Source organism: Plodia interpunctella, chromosome 19, assembly GCF_027563975.2.
Source record: "Plodia interpunctella isolate USDA-ARS_2022_Savannah chromosome 19, ilPloInte3.2, whole genome shotgun sequence".
NCBI classification, from domain to species: Eukaryota; Metazoa; Arthropoda; class Insecta; order Lepidoptera; family Pyralidae; genus Plodia; species Plodia interpunctella.
The window spans coordinates 2,914,083-2,939,387 of record NC_071312.1 but is presented as its reverse complement, the minus strand read 5'-3'; the positions used below and the strand labels follow the sequence as shown (position 1 = coordinate 2,939,387).

The 25,305-nt window shown below is 35.4% G+C and overlaps 3 protein-coding genes across 3 annotated transcripts; 1 reads left to right on the top strand and 2 right to left on the bottom strand.

The window, feature by feature from the left end:
* The first annotated feature begins 760 nt into the window (after window positions 1–760).
* LOC128678263 (collagen alpha-1(I) chain-like) lies at window positions 761–18,809 on the top strand. The gene is made up of 3 exons (XM_053759695.1): window positions 761–834; window positions 3,260–3,319; window positions 16,321–18,809. The coding sequence occupies exons 2-3, from the start codon at window positions 3,295–3,297 to the stop codon at window positions 17,937–17,939; spliced, it is 1,644 nt and encodes a 547-aa protein (XP_053615670.1). The 5' UTR covers window positions 761–834; window positions 3,260–3,294; the 3' UTR covers window positions 17,940–18,809.
* LOC128678264 (leucine-rich repeat-containing protein 71-like) lies at window positions 18,802–21,007 on the bottom strand. The gene is made up of 2 exons (XM_053759696.2): window positions 20,660–21,007; window positions 18,802–20,231 (listed from the first exon to the last, which is right to left on the bottom strand). Exons 1-2 carry the CDS (start codon window positions 20,841–20,843, stop codon window positions 18,913–18,915), a joined length of 1,503 nt encoding a protein of 500 aa, XP_053615671.1. The 5' UTR covers window positions 20,844–21,007; the 3' UTR covers window positions 18,802–18,912.
* A 1,743-nt stretch (window positions 21,008–22,750) lies between these two features.
* Window positions 22,751–25,148, bottom strand: LOC128678174 (uncharacterized). Its single transcript, XM_053759529.2, has 2 exons — window positions 24,859–25,148; window positions 22,751–24,163 (listed from the first exon to the last, which is right to left on the bottom strand). Exons 1-2 carry the CDS (start codon window positions 25,058–25,060, stop codon window positions 22,881–22,883), a joined length of 1,485 nt encoding a protein of 494 aa, XP_053615504.1. The 5' UTR covers window positions 25,061–25,148; the 3' UTR covers window positions 22,751–22,880.
* Between the last annotated feature and the right edge of the window lie 157 nt (window positions 25,149–25,305).

Genomic DNA, 25,305 nt, shown 5'->3' with positions numbered 1-25,305 from the left:
TTCGATAGCCGCCGCAATCGAATGGAATTTATCGATCATTCGATGCATCTTGTCTAGAATTCTTGATGGACATTCGGTATTGTGTCTAGGGATCTAATTTTGATTTCTTTCAATACATCACTTTTTAAGGCTCTAGAATATACATACGAGTGCTTCGACATTTCGGGTATATACGAGTATAGATTAGTTTCAAGTTTTAAAACATGTTGAGACAATCAAATAATTAATTTACAGAATAAAAATTACGAAGTTTAACATGCGTACCCATTATCGCCATGAGACTGTGTATCCAATGGTATTGTTTAACTACGACTATACATACAATAAAGAACCACTATTCCACAGGTTAGAATTAGAACTGAAGAAAAGTATTGCTTCATTCGTGGCTGTCAAAAAATCATCGAAGTACATTGTTTCAGATTTGAATTGTCAAAACAGTAAATTAGAAAAGTCCCATGTCAAGCCTGTCCGGACAAAACAAATATCTTTATACCTTTTACATCATAATTACAAAAGTGGTATTTAGATTTAGGGTAACACGTACAATTTCTTTAGAATATTATTTCATGAAGAGCTTTTAAGTCCTTGTCAATAAGTACAACTGTGCACAGTTCACCCAAATCTATAACCGTAAAGTGACCGCAAGAATGAATAGAAACCAGCCAATTGCGTGTACTATCGTTTTGCAAAAGCAAATTTGAAATTCGAACGCTCCCTCTAGCCTGCCAGCATCCCTTTGTGAGCGGTGGTGGTTGCTATGGCAACGGTCTTATAAGGCTGCGCATGGGTAAAGGCCGCAGTTCGCGATACGCGCTAGCGCTTCGTACGCACACGGTGAGTTCGAAATTCAAAATTCAAATACGATTAACTGGCACATACTGGCCGAATACGATTTGAATAAGCATTACGATTCGATAAGAAGATATAATAGGACCATTTTTGATTTTGAAAGTGTGAGTGATTGTGTGCGATTTGATTTTGGATGAATGGTAGAAAACGTGCGAATTTGGAGGGTTTACAGTGATTTTTGGATTTTCAAGATTATGTATGTTAGAATTAAAATCTAACAATATACGCTTGTATTAAACACTCAAACGAAGTATATGAACTTCAATTCTAATCACTTAAAAGTTCTTTAATATAGTAAGAATTTTCCGCCCGCCCTTCGTGGCCTGGGGCGGGAGCTTTATTCACGAAAATGAGATTTTATGCTAAAGATATTTATTTATATTTTTAATATGCTTAATTTTTTCTTATGCTTAAAATTTAAATGAACTTTTGGGAATCACGTCCTTATTGCTATTATATGCAAAAATAAATTAAGTAATGAATAGAAAATATACAATAAAGTTTAAATTTAGAAATTTATTTAAATCAGTAGCGACTCAAAGTACAACGACTTAATTTTTAAATTTTTTTTTAATCCACAAAATTGAAAAACCTTAATACAATATGACCAAAATATTGTAATTATCCAGAATCCTACGAAATAATAATATATGATTTAACAATAGTGATGTTATTTAACTTAATATTGCAAAATGGAAGTCATCGCAGGATCTGAAGTTCACATGTTTAAAATTCCGTAACTCAAAACAAAGAGATTAGATTGTCCCAAAGAAGTGGTTTTTCAATGCGCGGGCGCATGTCGACGACAATACATGTTTTCTTGTGGTTTGCGAACGTGGCCGATTGTTTTCGGACGTTTTTACAACGTTATACGTTATAGTAGTCGCAGCGATAGACATGAGAAATCAGCATTTATCATTTATTTCATAGATATAAAAAAATAGATGACGAGCATAATAATAACGCCTTGTCAATTTGATTGTTAGCATATAAATTGCCCTCTCCTTTTGGACATTATGTAAGTTGTCCGGCCATTTTTGATAGTGTCCCATTAATCACTCGGTCCATAACTTATATACTTATTGAAATTTACTATAAAAATCTGAATTCCAATTTCACTAATAAACTTTTTGCTACTTTTGGTATTTACCTCGTAAGGGTTATCCCTCCACACGTGTTTATTACATCATTTTTTTAATACACGTGTATACAAGTGTGGATGTGTAACTATATGTAAAAAACTTACTAAATAAATAATAATTTTAAATGTTAAAATCAATGGAAAATTAAGAACGCTCTTTAATAATAATAATCCAATAAAACCTGGCATATATTGTTATTAAAATAAATGACATTGAAGATTGAAATATTAAGGAATACAATTTACAGCTTGTGGGTAATCATTCATCGCCTCATTAGCGATTCGCGCACGAAATCCACTCCTCCAAGTTAGTATTATCATAAATGGTATCACTGGTTTCGAACAATGGCCCAGTCTTCACACCTTATCATGGGAGTGATCTAATTACTCGATTTCCTACTCGCTATCTCGTCAAACTAATTGGGTGAGTGACGTCGTGATGACAACAACGAATGAATGGATAAAATAGCTATATCCCAAATAGGTTCGAGATTGGAGTTGTAAATAGAGTCTAACGCTTCCTTAAAAAGTCGTTAACGCATTAGTGATGCTTATTGGGTTACTGATGTCCATGGACTATGTAAGGCAGGCAACCCGACTCGATCCTCCTGCCCGCATGTCTGTTTGTCTGCTGTGCTATTTATATTGTAAATTTCTTGTGCCGTCGAAAAATTTACGTAGATGAGACATTTTTTCCGAAATGACTTATTTTGAATCAAAATATTGTCAAGGATGATACGCGTGCCAATGTCATCAGATCAGATCATGTCGTCAGATCATAGTCATACAAGGATGTCAAAGACCTTGCGAAGGAAAAGTAAGATAGCGGATCCTAACCTGCAAAGCTTTGGAGCTGAGGAAGAAACCGGGATAACGTCCGCAGATGAGAGGGAAAGCATCCAGGTCATCCGAAGTTCGTCTCTTGAATATCACTAGTTGTGTCTAGTAAAATTTTGCTATTTCCTAGTTCCTAAGCATTCCAACACATAATGTCTCATATTAAACAAATGCTAGGTCTGTCCGTACGTCTGTACATTTCCACCTAGGAAAAGTCCGTTTCGTTTCACAATGCGTTTAGATCGCATCCCGAGGCGACGCGTCAGTCACGATGCATTCTGCCTGACGCGTCCGACACGCCACGAAAATTAGCCTAGTGTCCTTTACGATAATTAGTTTGAGACTTGAGTCACACATACCAGATAATGAATTGATTTACCAGAAATTTATTGATTGATATAAATAAATAAAATAAATAAATAATTGTTACAGATTTAGTTTAGGAACCCATCGGCAGCACCGACAACATGCTGCGTTTGTCAACATTTTGCAGTAAGTACAAGTTTCCTGTCTTTTTTTTATGTTACATGATACAGCTATAAATGAAAAAGTCAGTCTATTTATCTATCTGTTCCGCTTTCACGGCTAAACCGCTTGACCGGTTTTGATGAAATTTAGTATGCGTGTACCTTATACCGCCATACACCGCCAAACGAATATAATGTGAGGTGAAAGTTTAAATGAAAATCTTGTCTATTCCGTAACATAGAAAAGTAAAGAGAGATAAAGCTTCTATTTGTACAACGACGATTTAATAACAATAAAGGTCTAATTTGATCTAAATCACACCTTTATTTTTTCTAGGCGCGTATTATATATAGTTACTTTACACAAATTTCACTTAGTTCAGATGTTAAATAATCCATACAAGTGGGTAACTATACTATTAAACTTTCTAACAATTATTGAGTATTTATTATCTATCGATCGAATTAAGCGCCAGCCATGATAGAATCTTAACAAAATAGTTTAGTTTATCTAATCACAATCACAACGGAGTTCAGCTGAGCACAATAAAGATTTTTTTCAAAACAATTAAAGTGTAACTTAAAATTTATATGAGAAATAGAATTAATTTAATTACACATTGAAACATATGAGATTGAGCATTAGATTTCAGCTTTATTTTTGTGTTAAACGATCTTGAACAAGATAAAAAATTTAACATTATCGTGATTAAGATAGTAACTGGGTATTATTTAATTATTCTTTGAGAGTTGCTATATATTTGGCAGTAAAAAGGTCTGTATCATCAATTTCTGATAAATTTAACATACTGCAATCTGACCGAGTATTTACTAGATGAATGTGTCCGATATAATTTGCCAGTTAGCCCTATCCAACACATCTGAAACACAATTTCTAACGTCATTTGTACGATATGATACATACAGGCTATTAGATACACGGTGAGCCACGATCTAAGTGTTATATTTTAAGTCAAGAAGCATGTAAAACAGGTGCGTAATTATAAAACTGTCACACGTAGAAGGTCGCTCTCATTGTTAGAGTTATCAAGTACAATGACATGTAATAAAGGTTAAACTTTCGAAATAACGTGCGGTTATTATCAGATTTGTGCAAAAGAATCATCTCATCTGAATGGCAAACCCATTTTGGAGCAATGGTGCTATAAATTGACACACAATTTATTACAAGCGCGTTGATGTCTCTTGCATGAGCAAGAGTGAATCGTGTATCGAAATACTAAGTTAATGCTTGTATGCGTAAATGTGTGCTGTTATGTGTTCAAAGCGCAAAAGCTTTATTAATAATAATTAACTTTAAATTAATATATATATATATAGACAAATCACACAAATTTAGTTAGCAACAAAGTAAGTTCGAGACTTGTGTAATGTGATACTAACTCAACGATACCATATTTTATAATACAGACATACATAAATAAACATCCAAGACCCGTCAGTCTGAAAATGTTCATTGTCAAAAGCAAATAATTTTTAATTTGAATTTTTAACGTATTTATATCACATACAATAACTGAGATTGTATTTTATTACAATCTCAGTTATTATAGGTAATATAATGTATAATGACAGATGATTTTAGATGACTTTAAAAGAACATCGCGGATGAGATATAATCGGATGAATACGGAATAATCCGAAATATGATTTTCAATTAGTTACACAAACACTGTCAGCATCATTCAGTATAATCTATCCTGCGGCTTCGCTTGCGCTTAAACCTTCCACATAAATCAGTCTGTCCATTGTGGAAAACCGCATGAAAATCCGGTAGTTCATGAGTTTACCACATTTAAACAGACAGAAGCCTGCGAGAGGACTTTGTTTCATTGTAATAATATTTGACTTGCGTGTCGCAACATTCGTGTCGATGTTTGGGTTATAGGAGTATACTAATAATATTTTTTGAAGTGAAAACTTCTTGAGCGGCGTTGTGCAGTTTATGTAGTAATGATGTCTTTTTGTGATCGAAAATTCGTAAGACGTCAAAAATGCACAACGTTAATATACAAGGTTTTTAACATTTATTTATTACCTCTCACAAAAAGTTCAAAGATAACAGATACAATTTAGTTTGATGAATTAGGTAGCAGAAAAACCACATACGCCTTCTTGAAGAAGGTCGGCAACGGTCCTGTGTTGCAGTTATTTCTGGATAACGATGACTTACCATCAAGAGATCCATATTTGTTTGTTTGCCATCCTATACCACAAAAGCAATGAAGAGTATTCGATTCTGGGAACTTTTCGATCACAGGCACTATCGGAAGGTCCCAGGTTCGAATATTACGCTTGCCACATGAGTTCGTATACCAATCTGACTTCGTTAGACTATCACTTGCTTACGGTAAAGCAAAATATCGTGAGGAAACCTGTTCACTGGTTCTATAATGGTAGGTTATGTTTGGTTAAATAAATATATATTCCTAAATCTTGCTGTGAATTTATATGATATGTGGTGAGTATCCTTATCCTTACATAATATATAAGGTAAGACAACCAGTCCTCTATAGCGTCTGTCTATTCGCGATAAACTCAAAAACTACTGCACGTATTTTCATGCGGTTTTCACCAATATATAGTGTGATTCCTGAGGAGGGTTTATGTGTATAATTTATTATGTTTTTACCCGAGCGAAGCCGTGTCGGGTCGCTAGTATAATATAAATGAGGCTTCTTACTTCACCATGGGTATAATGTATCTCATTCACAAGTTTTACTAAGTATTATTTCAGTACCTACTCAATCTTGTTACTGACGATGATAAATCACAATTTGATAGGTATTTGCAATTCCAATTTTTACGTAATTTAACTAAATCTTTGATTTTTGACCTTGATGTGTTCGTATTTTACCACACAACAAAGAGGCAATCCTCAATAAATAATACTCACATTTTGTTATATTTAATAATATATTTTATTGATTGATGCTCGTAACCACGCCCGTGTGTATACGTAATAACATATATGAAACTAATTGCTTTCGCATGTTATCTGAAGAGTGTTTAACACTTTCTTAATAATGTGCTAAGCAACGAACATTATGATATGTTATGTTATTAGGACATTGGTACTAAGCATATAATTATTTTCTCAAACAAAATAGGTATTTTGTTAACAAAATAGGTATTATACCTAGGTAGGTATAATAAATTATTAATTTTTATGCGGACGTCGCCATTGCGCTATAAGAATCCTTTCACGGGTAGAGACGTCTATTTAAAAAAAAAAAGTTTATAAAACCCTTGTACTTTGTTGTATACTATTTTCTGTAATTTGTATGTGTACGTACATAAATATATAAATAAATACAGTTGTATGTGAACGATGTCGAATAAGTGAGATTATGACCATTCGATATTGTATGAGGAACAGCATTATTAATAAGGATTGACGTCAGGTGGGCCGGTCGAAAAGTCACTGCCGAATTTGCGAAGTTAAAGTTCTATAAATGTAACCAAGAGCACGCTTAAATGAGAGAGAGGGCTATAATATTCATTGAGCGGTATTTGTTCAGAGTAAAATAATGATAGACGACCACGGTGGCGCAGTGGTAAAGTTCTTGCCACTGGATCGAGAGGTCCCGGGTTCGATCCCCGGTCGGGTCATGATGGAAAATGATCTTTTTCTGATTGGCCTGAGTCTTGGATGTTTATCTATATATGTGTTTGACTGTTATAAAATATAGTATCGTCGAGTTAGTATCCCATAACACAAGTCTCGAACTTACTTTGGGGCTAGCTCAATCTGTGTGATTTGTCCTAATATATTTATTTATTTATTATTTATTATGATCTTTCTCTCTGTCATCTTCACATTTACCGGTTGGATTCGGGGCTGTGCCGCTGCCGAGCCCGTGATCAGCGTAAAAATTAACTTTACTACTTACTAAGTAAATGTATATATTAGGAAAAGATGAGTTAATTTGTATGACAGGATGGAGAGAATTATTTTATTGATGTAATTCGTGCCCGTACTTGGATTGTAAACAACTTATCTGAAAACTGTAATATCCTGTATTAATAAAACAAGAAGTTAAGTTTATATTTACCTACTTAAATTAAAATATTAAATTGGCAAGATTGTAGTTAAAGATGCGTAAATATCTGATGACTGAGAAAATTATCTACTTAAGTATACATTTCCATACTTATAATATAAAGGCGGTTTGTCTGTCTGTGCCGCTTTCATGGCTAAAACGGCACGGTGAAAATCATGTGTGTTCACTTTTGTAGATTTTATTTACGTCATCTAAAGGCATCTGACATGACTTTTATTAATATCTACCGCTTAGTTAGTAATCGCATACACACTAGTGAACTTATATTATCAACCATGTATGTGTTGTGTTTATTGAATACTAGCTTTTGATCGCGGCTTCGCCTGCATTTATTTCGTGTGCCCACTCATAACTTTACATCACCGCGACGAAACCTATACCAGATTTTAAGTTAAACCACCCGCTATACAACTGTGAAAACTGCATCCAAATCTATCCTGTAGTTTTTGGGTGATGAGCTAACAAACATACAGAAGAAAAATGTTTTGGTTTATATTTGTCTCATAAACACCCCCATAGTTACTTTAATATCTCCTATGTTCAGACCATAGATAAAAGAAATAATGGTATAGACATGCCCACTTACAGTTTTATTATATGAATAAATTATAGTATATAAATTACCAATGTATTTTTTTAAATAAACCACTAATAACTAATTGCATTATTTAAAGTAGATATGCACCTAATATTCACATTATAATATCGTATATCCAAGTTAATATCCGAGTGAATCATGTTAGACGGTGATCAGCTTCGATTGCACGTTATAACCAATGGGTTATGGCCCGGTCTAAATTGGCTTTTTACAGGTTTATGTCCGTTACATCAGACTCGTAAAACTAAGTAGGCAGTTGAGGGCATTCTCGATTTCTTCATCAGCCAGTAAACATCGGAGCACAGGGACTGATTTCTTACGTTTTCTTCTCCATTTTGCACGGTCCAAGGACTAATTATAAAATGCCAGCTTTCCCGCTTATTTGAGCGAGAAACATTTATTTATTTAATTTGCCAGAGTATTATTACATTTGTACAGTTTCTTAAGTCGATACTATAACCTATAAACCCTTAAACATTCACACTAAATCTATTGTTTAAGTTTAATATGAGTCTATAAACGAACTAAGCTCATCATTATTGGTCCCTATTTTAAATGAGCCCATGGAAAATTGGCGTTTTGAATAGGTCCAATGTATGGATCATTGTTCTGCCTCGTTTCCATGACCAGAGGTTAATTGAGCTGACATCTTGAAATTGCATGTAATATCCCTACCGAATTAAGTACATTGGTCTAATTTGGTAGCTCAAGTTTTTGTTCATTCAGTTTTTATTCCTTTTGAGTTACTATGTAAATTTATTAATAAACAAATACATATGTATAGAAATGACCCAGATTAAGCCACAAAGTAAGATATGTATATATATATAAATATACGAATTGAATCTCCTACCATTTTTTGAAGTCTATATATATATATATATATATATATATATATATCTCCAACACCCATCCAACAAAAATCTTATTCCCTCTTCATCTACCGGGTACCTCTACGTACATAGATACAAAAACGCGCGCGCGGGGGCGCGCAGACTTCATTATGATGGCCATTCAGTTACTTACAGAGATAATAATCTCGATATATAGCAGAAGTATATATATAGCAGAAGTATATATATATAGCAGAAGTAGCACATAATTTGAGTAAAGAGAAAAATGCTGGTCTGGGTCTGTGAGCATCGTCAAGTTGGCGGAAAATTTTTTTCTTTTCACAATGCCCCTATCTCTACTCGTACTTACATACACTTCCAAGATCCTCAATATCTTCTCGGATACATTCATGGATGGATGTTTATTTATATATGTACATGTTATAGAATATAGTATAAGTAGATGAGTTAGCATCCCATAACACAAGTTTCGAACTTTGGGGCGTTGATTGACTTCAATCTGCGTGATTTGTCCGTACCTAGAAATTTCTTATTTACCTATTATTCATCCATCTCTCTTTTAGGCCTTTCTTTCCCACTCTTCCATTCATCAAAGGAACATTATAATTGAGTTCAAATAAATAAATAAATAAATAAATATATTAGGACAAAACACACAGATTGAGCTAGCCCCAAAGTAAGTTCGAGACTTGTGTTATGGGATACTAACACAACGATACTATATTTTATAACATATACATATATAGATAAACATCCAGACCCGGGTCAATCAGAAAAAGATCATTTTCCATCATAACCCGACCGGGGATCGAACCCGGGACCTCTCGGTTCAGTGGCAAGAACTTTACCACTGCGCCACCGAGGTCGTCAAAACATCACTCGAATTCAAAACATCAGTACATAGTATAAAATAAAACAGAGTCGTTCTCCGCGTCTGTTTCAAGTTTTCGTCTTTCAAACCACGCATTTCAATGCTGTTTTTACTGTTATTGAGTCAATTTATTCCCGAAGGTTTATACGAGGGGAGGTCAATAAGTTCGCGGAATAGAGGGGTTGGTGGGGGTAGGTTTACTCGTCCAGGTTACAGTTACTAGTTGAACACCTCATTAAGAGTATATATATCAAGTTTGAACGTAATCGGGTCATTAACTTTTGTGTTATCGACCTGTAAACAACTGAATCGGGAAGAAATCAGTCAGTATGGAGAAAATTGAACACCGCGCCGTTATTAAGTTCCTTACCAAGCAAAGAAAATCCGCTCAGATTATTTTTCAAGAGCTGTTGGCTATTTACGGGGACTCTGCCCCTGAAAAAACCATGGTTTACAAGTGGCATGGTCTTTTCAAACAAGGAAGAGAGCCCATTGAAGATGATCCACGCTCCGGACGGCCAATTGAGGCCACCACTTCGGAAATCGTCGAAAAAGTAGAAAAACTTGTATTGGAAGATGCCCGGTTGAAGAAGAAGCAGCTTGCAGCAATAATTGGAGTATCCGAAACCAGTATTTTGAATATTCTACATGATCATCTTGGCATGACTAAGGTCAGTGCAAGATGGGTTCCGAGAATGCTCACGCCACTTCAAAAACGTGATCGTGTCGAGTATTCTCGTCAGTTTTTGGAGCTCTGTGGAGAGAGAAAGGAAGAAATAATGGCCCGGATTGTTACTGGTGATGAAACCTGGATTCACCACTATGAACCTGAGTCGAAGCAAGAGTTGATGCAGTGGCATAAAAAAGGCACACCTCCTCCAAAGAAGTACAAAGTGACACAATCGGCTGGCAAGATCATGGCGATTGTCTTTTGGGATACAGAAGGCATTTTATTGATCGATTACATAGAACGTGGCGTGACTATAACGGGACAGTACTACGCTTCTTTACTGGAAAGATTAAAAGAAGCTATTAAGGAAGGAATATTCTGCACGACAACGCACCCGTTCACACGTGCCATGTTGCGACGGCTGCCATTCACCGATGCGGCTTCGAACAATTGAACCACCCACCCTACAGTCCAGACCTGGCACCCAGTGACTATTATCTATTTCCAAAAATGAAAAAAGAGCTGCGTGGAAAAAAATTTGGCGACGATGAAGAAGTGAAGTCGGCAATTTCGGCCTATTTTGACACCAAAGATAAATAATTTTTTTTCGATGGTATAAATAAGTTATTTGAGAGATCTGAAAAATGTATTAGAGTTAAGGGAGAATATATTGAAAAAGAAAAATAGTTTGGTGTGATATCAACCCGCTTCTCCCTTATTTCGCGAACTTTTTGACCTCCCCTCGTACATACATAAATGAAAGAACGAAAGAGATTCCTGACTTTTTGCACCATTTACAAAGGAGTCAAAAATTACTCCGTTAGAAGTCGTTAGTATGATTATAAAGCTTTATGGCTGCCCTATGTCTATGAGTATAAGTAAAGTATGTATCTGGTCTTCCATATAAATAACATATTCCTTGAATGTCGTACAGTGTTTATGATACCTATTAAGAAAACATGTATTTAATATTCATGTATTTAAACATGTATTTAATATATATATATTTAATATTCTAACACCACTGATAGATGTAACTAATTTAATTAATTATATGTACGTATGTATATAACGTATATATTTGAGCTTAAAATTAATTATATATAATGTAAATAGCGCATGGATATTTATGGACGGATTATGTAAAATTAAGAAAATTTAAATAACCTATTTACTTATTTAGTTTATACACAGATTATATAAAAATCTTTCAGTAAATTTCTTGTAGTTTATATTTTGTATAATTCCACAATTTATGGTTTGCAATATAGTTTTATGCAAAGGCGTCAAATTATTTTATATGAGTGTTATTTATATGGGTAAACGTAAGTAATATTTAATTAATCGGGTAGGAAATATTGAAATCACGCAGGGATTTTGCGAAAATCTGAAAGTTATTTCAGGAATAAATAAGTATCTGTAATTTTAATAAATTAAGGTGATTACATATTAAGATTGCAAAACAAAACAAAATGAAATGGGTATTAGTAGGCACTCCGTATAACCATGGAATAAAGTGATTAGACGAAGGCTTCAGCCATATCTACACAAAACAGAGTCTTACTAGGTTAAACCTGGTAAGGCTTTGTTTTAGGTTTTTTTATAGGTATGACTGAAACCTTCTTCATGATGTACTCATATTGGCATTTTACATAATGGATAATAATAAAAAAGCTTTACGATGCTTAGTTGTGATTCTAATCCATTCTGTCCATTTTGTGACAAAAGTTTAAATGTCATAACGATCATTGGTTTCGTTCACATCATTAAACAAATTTCGTAAAGGTCAATGAAGATGATTAGAAAAATTACTGCTAAATTACAGGTTAAACCTAATAGATGGTACTTACCATTGGAATCAACATTGATGAGTCATTTCCAATAATTGCTCTGTCAAAATATGAATGTCTTCGCCATTTCGATATTTTTCGCCATGCATTAGGTAGATTCATTGGCAGCGTGTGTATTATCATCATATATTTTAAAATATTTTTTTTTACTATTAAAAAGGAGATCGTAATACTAGACTGGATGATTTTTTAGATTATAGCTAATGGTAGAAATGAATCGAAGCGAATTCGGCACATGTACCTGGGTAACCTGCAGTAAAGGTGACATATCTTCGGTTATTTTGGTAAAGGTTGATGTGTAAATTATGGTTAATGAGCCGAGTAGACTATTTAAACGAGCGACGAGACAAAACGAGAGTTAGATCATTAAAATCAGTACTATTAATTAAGTTGATTTACAATAAATTTATTTTAGATAAACCACACGGAATACACCACACACATTTCTGAAGCAAATACCATTTGTTAATTACGCAATAAACAACAATTAACAGTTGACAGTAGTTGTAAAACAGATAACTAGGACTGGCATCTAATTAGAACCCTTGCATAAACCACAGATCTCATATTCAAAGAAGTGGGACAGCCCACGTCCGGCAATAAATAAGACAATTCACACGTTACCGTGAACTGATGAAAATATTCAAAACTATCTTCAGAATACACACTCAATTACCAATCTTATGATTTAAAACTTAAAGTCCAAAAGCGATTGTCGTTGTAAGTGTAAATCAGTTCGTCTCTTTGGATTGCTTCCGTGTTGCATTGTTCTATTTCGTGAGGAGTATACACGAGGGCGCCGCCTTGCGGTGAGAACTGGCTGGTATTAGTAATAGTAAGGTTTGAATATAGAGCATTTTCTAATTTTGAAATTAATTAAAACTAAAATAAAAACTCTCTCGACTGCCTGTCAGGTAGAAAACTGAACCGTGGTTACACTGACAACCATAAAAAAATAGGATGCATTATCTTCCTTTTCAATGTCCCGACAACTGATTTCAGATTTTTTAAGAGTCACTAATAATCTTAGGCATTTAAATAGACATGAAATGACTTTCTTTTGAGAACATTTTGGGTCATTATAAAAATGATGAATATTATTTTTCTGACTGAAAACACGAGTGATGATTTCAATACATCACTTATCTTTCCAAGCATAAGTTATGCTTGCTTGCAATAAGCTTCATATATAAACCTAGTGCTGAAATCCATTTAACAACTAAAATTTACACTTTAATGGATAACATATTAATTTACACTTTAATGGGTTATAAGATGGGCATTAGAGAAGCAAATACAGGTATACGAGTATGTCTTAGTAAAAACAGTGCTAGCCATTAGACATCATACTATCTGATGCAATTGCACCTTTTAACCACCAGCCCCATCGTCATTCACACGAAACTAAATTACATCCCATCACGACGCTATCATTATCCATAGACAAATTTATAATGCACATCAACCTATCTATCGCATTGCAAAATCGTCTTTATTGCTTTCGCAATAGATATACAAAAGCAGGTATCGACCGGCAAAGTTATCGCGGTATTCACGCAGTTTTGTATACCCAAGGCGATTTTGTAATCAATACGCCTTTCGGGAAATCTTTAGAATGTGCTGCGAAGGAAAATTGCCACCCTTTCAAAGGATTAGAGAGTTGGAACTGTTTTGTTGATATTTGCATGTATATTATCCAGTCCAACAGTTTTTGCCTGTGGCTTCGCCAGATAATCTCCTAATAAGTACTTTAAAAAGTCGTAGTGGTCTAGTGGTAAATATGCCCTGTGATCGAAAGGTCCCAGTCTCGAATTCTAGTGTCACATGTGTACAAAGCTAACTAATACTGATAGTGGTAGTAATATAGATGGTCTAAACCATTAAAACCATTACTTCCTACGAGTACCAGTGAAGGAAAACATCGTGAGTAAACCTGCACACTGGTTGACAGTTTACCTCAACCAAAAAAGATCCCCCATAAATGGTTAGATTGCCATGGTTCGTTGCTTATATATTATGTTTATTTCTTAGTCATCTCGTACCACACGGAGCCTATTTTAGGGCGGCAAGCACACGCAATAATAGTAGTTAGATGAAGACCACAGTGGCTGATTATAATACAATTACAATCACATGCTCCAAATTACCTTAATTCAAATAATTCCTTGCAATTTATTCTTGTTCAATCGAAGTACATATCTTGTAACGAATAGCAAAAACGTTTTCTTTGTTCGGAAAACAATGCCCTCTAATAAATTTGCATGCTATTGTGATAAATTTAATTAATTAGCAGATACTTATTGACTAGTCACATTATAATATATTGTAAAGAAATGCAAAACATAAGATGGACCTTTGTCAACTTCTGTATAGGTAACTAGATGTTGCCCGGGGCTTCGCTCGCGTGGGAATTTTGAGATATATATATATATATATATATAGCCTTTAGCAATCTTGGATAATGTACGTTTCTAATGATGAAAGAATTTTTGAAAGCGTTTCGGTATTTTCGGAGATTACACTCCTCAAACATACACACAAACTCACAAACGCTTATCTCTTTATAATAATAGTATAGATTACTAGCTGCCCGACCCGATTTCGCACGAAGTCTGTAAATCCTATGGATTAATTTTCCAAACAACAGTGAAAACTTAAAAACAGACAGACGCAGAGAGCTAAATACTTTGTTTTACACTATGTAGTGATTATCTAATCTATATCAGAACTCATGAATTTGGTCGTGTAATATTTTGTTTCTTAGATAGTTAATTAATGCTTGTTCAAATAATTATAAATTAAAACTACTTGAACGAAAATAGAAAATTAACATTAGAATAATTACTTAAGTTAAGCTATTTTACGAACTGTGGAAACATATTTTGGTACCTAAATGGAAATTCCGAAAGAGTGTGACGTCTAACTTGTGTAGATAGGTACATATAGCGCGTTTTATTTTCACTAAACCTAAACAAAAGTTATTTAAGTAATTTTCTGTTGTCTTGTCTTTCAACATGCATGTAGGAACTGAATTTTCATCTGCAATTTTTGCGAAAAAAGGTGATTTACCATTTTCAAGCTCGTCTCCCTCGGGCACAATGGACTAGATGACATCGCGTGAGAGCCTATCCCAGACTCGGCACGTTTCCCACACAGAATTTGTAGTTATAAGACAAAATAGAAGTGACATCTACTATCTTACATGAAGACTAACTGATGCCCTGGACTCTAGGATTCCGGATCCAGTTCCACATCGGATATTTCAGATCTTAGATTTTTATCCATCAATAGAACATGCTATTAGTCTGAACAGCTTATTAAGATGCCACTTCCATAATGTATGCTATAGTGGAGCTAGCCTCTAGGGTTTTGAGTGACTGGAGAGATACTTCACATTCTTAGGAGAATTGCATTTCACTTATCTTTTATATAGATAGTTACATACAAGTTATGGATACAAATTTGTAAAGATGACTGGGGAAGAGGGGAACGTGCCAAACAGTCATTCTACAAAAATACTTGTAGGTCGTGCGTAACCGTGATGGTTATATTATAAGCACTTAACATTTGAAAGCGCTACAAAATCACGGATCTTTGACAATTCTATTGTATTATTATTCCCAATTCATTAGTTTCCCAACACTAATGGGGAAATAGTACGCAAATTGCGAACGTAACGTTTACAAATAAATCATCTCTAATTGGGCCTAATTCGCGTAAATGGATTTAGATTAACGAGACTGATTTGGTGCGAAAATGGCGTTTAAAATGTTAAAAGCTTTAAAGATTTATTCGAAATCCATTTAGAATTATTAACTTTATTCGTTTCTGCCAACTAGATTCCTATGTAATGTTGCTGTTTGTTATGTTCATTCATCACGCCTAAATGGCATACAGAGATCTAGAGTTTTCAAAGGTTTATTTTGATTTAATTTAGGTACATGGCAAAGTCACACTGGTGTCGCATATTTAAAAAAAGCAAAGACTATTGCTACTAATATTTACTGTTAAAGATTTAATTAAATTAATGGTTTATGATATTTACAAATAATTTAATTCGTCGACTTTTATTAATATTTACAATTTCTTTCTTTCCAGCGCTACTGGCGATAGCAGTTGCCCAAACTGGATACGACTACAGCAAACCTAACACCCCATTCGGGCCTGGAACGTCGCCAAAGCAACCTGGATTCCCTTCAGGACCTTCTGGACCATCCACTGGATACCCAAGCTCAACCCCGTCATACAACAGCCAACAAAATGACTATTCAACCCCTGGATACCCCACGGGTCCCGCTAATAACCCTGGATCTACCCCTGGATATCCCTCGGGCCCATCAGGTCCTTCGGGGCCATCTGGCCCCACAAACCAAGGATACCCTTCAGCAGGGCAACGACCTCAGAATGGATTCCCTGGATCATCTTTCCCAGGCACTGCTCCAAGTGGACCTACGTCTGGGAACTACCAAGGACAGGGTGCACCAAATTATCCTAGCTCGAACCAAGGGCAGAATTATCCTGGCTCAAATCAAGGACAAAATTATCCTGGACAAGGCCCATCTGCTCCTGGACAGGGACAAAATCAAAATTATCCTAGCCAGGGGCAAAATAGTCCAAGTCAAGGCCAAAACCTAAATTATCCGGGACAAACTGGCCAAGGTCAACCTGGATTCGGACCAAGCTCACCAAGTGGTCCAGGATTTGGACCCGGTGGCCCCGATTTTGGCCCCGGTACCTCCGGATTTAGTGACAATTCCGGTAATTATGAAGGAGGTGATTATTCTGCCATCCCCGGACAACCAGATATTGACTACCCAATCCTCACTGAAATTCCTCAAACGTCCTTCAGATGCGATGCTCAGCCTTATCCCGGATATTATGCAGATGTCGAAACACGTTGTCAGGTATTCCACGTTTGCGCCAATAATAGAACATATGACTTCCTATGTCCCAATGGAACAATTTTCTCCCAGCAAGTCTTCGTTTGCGTTTGGTGGAACCAATTCGACTGCAACTCAGCTCCTGGGCTATATGACTTAAACGCCAATCTCTATGACTATTCGATTACTGGATCACAAGGAGGAGCAAATTCTGGATTTAACGACTACGCGCAGGGTAATCAAGGGTCTTCGTACCCTGGACCACAGGGTCCGTCATATTCTAGTGGAACTCAATTACAAGGTCCAGGAGGGCGCCCATCAGGAAATAGTCCATTTGGTTCTAACCCACAAGGACAATCAGGATCGTATCCTGGTAGTTTAGGACCTCAAGGACCATCTAGCTCATACCCCGGCAGTTCAGGTCCACAAGGACCTTCTAATTCTTACCCAGGCAGCTCCGGACCCCAGGGTCCATCGAATTCTTACCCAGGAAACTCCGGACCCCAAGGCCCATCTGGTTCATATCCAAGCAGTACTAGCCCTCAAAGGCCGTCGTCTTCATACCCTGGATCTTCAAGCCAAGGACCTACATCATCCTATCCCGGTTCAGGAAGTCAATCGTTTCCAGGATCAGGTCCACAAGGCCCAGGATCACCAACCCAAGGCTTTCCTGGATCAGGTCCTCAATCAGCTAATTACCAAGGAAGCAGCCAAGGTTATCCATCAGGAAAACCGAACGGCCCCAGCTTCCCCACTGGAGGAAGACCAGGGCCCCAAAATGATTCTGGATTCCCAGTGTCCCAACCAAACAGAGAGTACTTACCACCAAGAAATTAAACTGAAATTGACCTGTCCCTATCACGATCAGTATTCAAGACTTATATGATAAGCTAGACCTAAGTTATTTGCCAAAATTGAGACGCCAGTGTGGGCATTATGTTAACAAATGAAATTGTTGGTGCTGTTTATTTTATTATTTTTATACTGTAATTGATACATGTTAGCTTGTAGATACTATGTCCTACTGCTGGGCAAACAGCTGCAGACTAATAATATTGATATAGGTACTTTATTTTTAAGTTCCACTACAAAAGATATTTGCTTTATAGGTATTAATAAACTGTTCCCTTTAGATTGTCATAAAACATTTATGTTGAGAAGCTAATAGGTATTACTGGTACCTACGTATCATAATTTATACACAGCGTATTTTTTTATTCACTTCACATTTTTTTTACAATATACTTACTTAGTACATGGAATAAATAAAATCAAATAATTTTTATGTAATACAATATTCACATAATAGTTTCGAACAAGCCTATTTAGCTGTAATAAAATAACTTAAATTTTTTTTTTACCATATTTTCAAATCGATTTTTGTCGATATCCTTTGGATATCGACTCAGTTTTATCATCAGTTGCAGACAAAACTTGTGTAGTGTAAAAAATTACTATAAATTATGATACTTTTTTGTAACTGGTAAGTTATTTTCTCATGAAAATCCTTTATATTTTAATGATAAAATTATATAGTAACTAAAGTTACCAAATCTAGTGAGTGTTTTAGGAACAGTGCCTGTGTAATATACTTACATCTGAATCCTAATAGAAAATTGAATATTCTACTAACTTAAGAATATTTTGTGTTCTAAAAACAAAATGTAAATACACGACTTTGATAAATAAATGAAAATAATTCTTGTACTACTATTTATTAAACTATTATCACGAAAATGAACTGAGGGTAATTCGCAAGACAATGTTATATATATGTTGTGGTGGTGCCTAGATGTTGCTTGGTATTTAGTTAACGTGGAAGCAATAACATTTTTTCTGGCATGACAGAAATCCTGGAGGCTCTACTCTTTCTTCTTTCTGAAAACGCTTTACCTCCCAAGGACATCATGCATTTAGTCAAAAGATCATCAATTTTTGCATATTCTACACATGATATTGGTAAATTATTGCCTCTTATAATGACTCTAATTAAACCAGTCTGACCTAAACGCTTCGAGTCTCTCTGGTATTGCAAAACGTTGAGCAACCTTTGTACACTGGGGTAAGCCAAATTATTGAAAGACAAATTTAAAAAACACAGCGCCATGTTTCCAATGCAATAATATTTGCTATCCCTGACACTTAAAAGATTAGATTGGTACGGGTCGCGGAATGGTCCCATCATTTCGCCCGCCAAGCACTCTGCTTTATTTTTATAGTCTTCCAAGGTGAATGATTTGGGACTACTTTTTTGTGATTTGCTACTTCTACGCGCTGCCATTGATTTCCTTCTATCGCTTGATCTATCTTTGCTGTTTTCATCGTCATTGCGATTGGTATAAGTTGCTAAATATTTGTAATAAATTGCTAGCCTTTGTCTTTCGTACGTCATGTAACGTTGACTCTTTTGCACAATTTCTTCACTGGTTAATTGAAATTCTTTAAAAACGTCCAATATGCTGCATGCCCCTTCGTCTGTGATGCGGTTGTCTGCTAGATTCAAATACCGCAAAGTTCTATTGGTTCGCAGAGCTATGCTTAGATATTTTGCTCCGACGTCCGTTATGCGGTTTGTCGATAGATTTAAAGTATAAAGATTGCTCTCAGCTATACCTCCGAAACATAACTTTCGTGCTATTTCTTCAACTACCACATCGTTTATACAGCATTTACTTAAGGAGATACTGTTTAAACGACCGCTGTCGAACAAAATCCCGTAATTGCCTGTCGCGAGTGCTGAACCATCAAGATCAACTTCACAGAGGGTCGATAGGCAGATTAATTTTGATAATTCGTAAACTGTATAATCGTTGATTGTACAAAATTGTACTTTAATTTTTTTTAATGTATGGTAAAATTTGGCAATAAATCCTATAAGTTTTATAAGTTCTCGGGGTACATCGTCTAATTTAATAAGGTCTATTTCAATAAACCGTTCAGAGTTGTCGTAAACTACAGTTAAAAGGATAGTGTCGTCCTCCAAGATGTTAGTTCGTTCTGTGGAACCTGTAGTGGCTGTTTCTTTGTCGTCTATTACAGTAGCATTTGTAACTCTGGAGGTTATAGACTGAGAACGACTTCGACCTTCCTTAGGTTTTCCTTTCATTTGGAGATGTTTGATATAGTCATCTGAAAAAAATATTACGCCTTATTTTTATTATGATTTATTCTATAACATTACCTACATGAGATGCCATGTGTAAAATTTCAATGAAGAACACAACATTCACCACGCTAACCCATTGCTAGTTCTATTTTTAAAATAATGGCACTAGTGATTTAAAAAAATTAAGTTTCATCATGAAACATTCAATGACTTCAGGTCAACTCTTCTAGAAATATTTCTCGTGGCTGAGGTTCGTGGAAAGAAACACACACGATTCTCTTGACAATATTAATGGGTATGCAGTTGCTGTCTCAAATTCACAAACTACCTATCTGATACACTCGTCTGTCCCACATTTATAGTTTTCTTGGTCTTGTCACGAAGCGTTTTAGTTTTCAATGTTGACGGCAATAAGATCATTAAAGCTTAATACTTAATCGAATATTCTTACCACGCGCATATTCTTTTTTCACTGATACCGTTTGCAGTAAGCCGTACTTGCGGCAAATGGTCGGGAACCACGTTTCAAATTCTTGGACCTTCTCGTAGACACGTCCGTACCTAACAGAAACACCTGTTACAATAGACTTCCTCGATCTGGACGCAAGGGACCTCATAGAAGCCGTGGTCTTCATCGTTTTTGCTTTACAATAACACTTAGTTACAAAAATATAATAATTTATAAAATAAACATTCACAAAAATGTTTCTGTAAATGTTAACTATATAAAACTCGTAAAATGTACTAAGAAAACCGTAAGAAAAAGCCTAACAAAACTCTACACAAAAATTATCATGATCCGTCAAAAAATATTTTTTTTATAATGTCATTCTTTCAGTTAAAAAGATGTTTGTTAACTTTTTTATGATCTGCCTTGAACTTTTTTAAAGCCCGCTCCCCTTGGATATTCGAGATATATAGTCTACTAGCTTCGTCCCGGGGCTTCGCTCTCGTGGGAATTTTGGGACAAAAGGTGGTCTTCCAGGTTATATTCTACTCGTGTACCACATAACAATCCGTCCAATGAAATTTGCTTGAAAGAGTAACAAACATACATTCACACACATATCGTCACAAACTTGTTCTCTCTCGTGTTCCCTGTTTAATTTTCTTCGAAGCCCGAAGCCCGAGGCCCGGGATCCCCGATTTTTACATTGAAAGTTTCTGCTCTGATTTTAAAGTCAACCGCTTGCCCGATAACTATTCTTATCCCGAAGTCAACTCGTACGATATCCAAGTGATATAGTTTTATTCTAGTACGGGAACCTCACGCGGGAACCTGTGTTAGAAAAACCTAGTATAGTCACCTTTTCGTGTCTGTTTTTTTCTTTTCTACTCGTATATGAAGGTAGCCTTTTCGCGCGGCTTTATATAAAATGTCAAATAATAGAGACAAATATGTATAATAATCATTTAATTAAATATAAGTTCAATCTCAACAATGATAAATATCAATAAATCCCGTGGTCCCACCACGAGGACAGCTGGTTGGACCACGGGTAGAACATAAATCAAAAGTACCTAACTACTGAAACACCTTTTATGTAACCCTACGTGAATAGTTTCACTTATGTATTTATTGATATAATTAAATAAGTACTCCCTGCTACGCGCTAACTACAGTATACAGTTATCTAATTAGATAAAATATAAAATATTTAAACATTTAACAATATTTAAACTAAACAACTATACTATCTACTTAGGGCAGGCTTCATTGCTCCATCGTGGTACGTTGTTTTGCACTGTTTTTGTCCTTGACGTGCGTCTATACAATCGTGGTCGTGTTAAAAAAAAATTGCGTTGTTCCCTCGTCTGACGTCAACGCAACGCAGAATTACGTAGCCCAACGGAGCAGTGGGCCCGGGGCAAAAGGATTCCTCAAGAACCAAAAAGAGTAATAACAACAAAGAAATATAAAATTCCGTAAAACGTAACATGACAACAAAATATAAATCATTATCTACAACATTAGTGTGAAGCCATAATGTGCTTATAAAAGGTACTTACCTACTTATTTTTATATGAACCTAAAATATTAAAATAAAGTAAGTACTAATTTATAGCTTAACAAAAAACAAATTAATTCTTAATAAAACAATGGTAAACTAAACATGTGACAGATATATAATTGTATCGCAGCTATTTGGTTAAATCAGCCATTGGAAGACTGTCCACATATTTAGGTAACTTAATATCTACCTGAAATCAAAATCATAATCATAATTTTACGCTATGAAAACACGATTAAAATTGTTATTTGGTAACGTCATTTGCTTTTGAGATCTCTCTCTCCCTCTCTTGCAAACGTAAAAGCTATACGTACAACAAAATTAAATGGTAGGTACCTTAAGTAGGTACTTAAAACTTTCGTAATGTTTCTTAGTACCTATACGTATTTGAAACGCTACTATAACACTTCTGCTTCAAAAAATATGCATTAAAAGTGTTTAGCCGGCTATAATTCTCCTAACGATGATGACTGCTTTTAGATTTTTTTCATAGCGAATTTGTAAATCTAGTTTCTATATAGAAAAATCCTTTCCCAAGGTACTTAGAAAATACCGCACCACGTAAGAAGTCTTGTAGTTTTAGTCTTGTATTATGTATTATCAATAACTTATCGGTCACTTTGTAGTTGTCAGCAATTGTAACGCCTTTAGTTAAGATATTTAGTGGCGTGGAATCTCTTTCTTTACCGTTGACGATCGACTTGTCAAACGTGCTGAATGGTGGGTTGGATGGTGAAGTGAATGCTGCGGTACAACAGTCGATATCGGTGGATTTAAAAGCCAATGAATCTCATTAAATTCATCACAAGCATGTGGTATCAGATTCCCGTCTAGTTCCAAGCGTATCAAACCAGTATGATTCGTCAATGAGTTGATATTTTTCTGATATCTCAAGACATCGAGAATTCTCTTTATGGAAATATAATCCAGATCATTATAAGCCAGATTTAGGGAGCACAAAGTTAAATTACCAATACAATATAAGTTACCATTACGTACAACAACATTAGCGTCGTCGAACACATCAGTGAACGTTTCCTTAACTGCCACAACTGCTGCAACAGAAGTCGAGTCTACGACAGAGTGCTTTTTCTTTTTGGCTGATTTTGGTTTATCATGATGTTTACGGAAATGTACTTGAGTACCTTGATTTATTTTATCTTCACTTTTCTTCAAGCTTAACCCAGATTTTTTTATAAATTCATAGCGCCTCTTAATTCTTCCGCGAATTTCTGCCGGATTCATTTCGAACTCCTTCAAATGATTCATAATGTACATCAGTCCACAATCAGTAATTCCATTGGACGACAAATTCAAGTATACAAGAGAACGGTTCCTTCTGAGTACTTCTGCGATGTACCATACACCTCTATCAGTGATCTGGTTCGAAGCTAAGTCCAAAACAGACAACGAAGAACCAGCTTCACCAATATCAATTCGTTTCGCAATTTCCATGCAAACCATTTCATTTATCCTGCATTGTTTTAGAGATAAAATCTTTAAATGTGATATGTAATCTAATAGTATGAAGTAATTGCCTTCGGGTATATAGCAGCCGTCAAGACATATCTCAGTTATATTTGAATGGGGAAGCATTATTGCTAATTCATGCAATATTTTTGAATTGAGACCACATCTAATGGTAATCTTGGTGAGCGTAGGCTGGAACGGGAGGCAGATGTGGATAGATTTGATTATTTTACCGCTGATCATAATCGGAGCTTTGACTATAGCGATCTCAGCAAGATGTCCAGAGTGATCATAATAAGCCATGATCTGAATTCTCTTCTCCATGTCAGTAGCAAATTCATCGTCGGAAGTTGCTGATTTATTTTTTGCGTTTTTTGTACTTTTGCCAGACTCTCGTGATACAAAACCCTGTGATGACGTTTTTATTTTCGTAGTGAAGGAGCCTGATTTATGCCTACTGCTGCTGTATCTCTCTGAAACAAAAAATAATAAGCTACCTAAGTAGGTAGAAGTACCAATATACTTAGTATGTACTCTGATTGAAATCAAACCCTAAATACTGGAAGAATTATAATAATCTGTACCCTATACCTATAGGTACAAACGGAGTAAAATAGATAGTAGATTATATAACAAGCAAAAGCAATTTTAGACGAAGCGTGTTTCGTTTTACAAGTACCTAAGTACCTACTGTTAAAATGTAGGTACCTATTACTCTGTTTTCGCGTCAATTGTGAGGAAATCGACTATAGGTGCTTTTTTGCTCTTGTGCAAAAAGTTTAGAGTAAAAAAGATATATAGACGATTTTACTTTATGCTCTAGTAGAGTAAGACCTAATTTTAGGCGACTTACATCCAATCACAATGTCAATGAATGCATGATGAGATGAAATGAGAGCATGATGAGAAATGAAAAATTACTTGTTACACGTTGTAGTCGTCCCAGGGCAGGGGACCATAGACCATAGTACCTAGTGTTACGTAGGGAACCCGACCATGATAGTTCTCATGGATTACTACCCTTCCCTCTCATCTAAGCGTTTATCCGGTTTCTTTTTCAGTGACTAAGCTTTGGAGACTAGAGTCCGCTAGTCATATTGTGACCAATGAAACTACAGCAGTAATGGATATTGCTTAAATACCTACGTGTACGTATAAAATAACAAACCCAAAGCATGTTTTATTACAGTAACATCAACCAAAACTTCGAATTGTAGACAGATCCACGGCAAGAACTTGTCAAAATCAATTGGAGATGGCTTATCGGAGCTGGATCTTCGATGCCAGTTGCTCTCCTCTTTACTCCCGTGGGACTTTTTTGAACCTGTTATTGTCATCATAGACTTTGATTTCATCGTGGATTTCGACATTTTGTCCACTTTATCCTAAATAATAACACACAAAAAATCACATAAAGCTAAATTATTTACCCAAACTAGTTTTTTATTTTATAACACATTTGATTTGACGTGAGATGGAGCAATAATATCATCATTATTCATATATCTTTATTGACATGAACGAGGTTCCTAACTATGTATTTAAGTTGATAAAAAAATCAGTTTAGGGGAAGCACTAAGACAAGATTTTTTTGTAGTTTCCTTTACTTTTATTA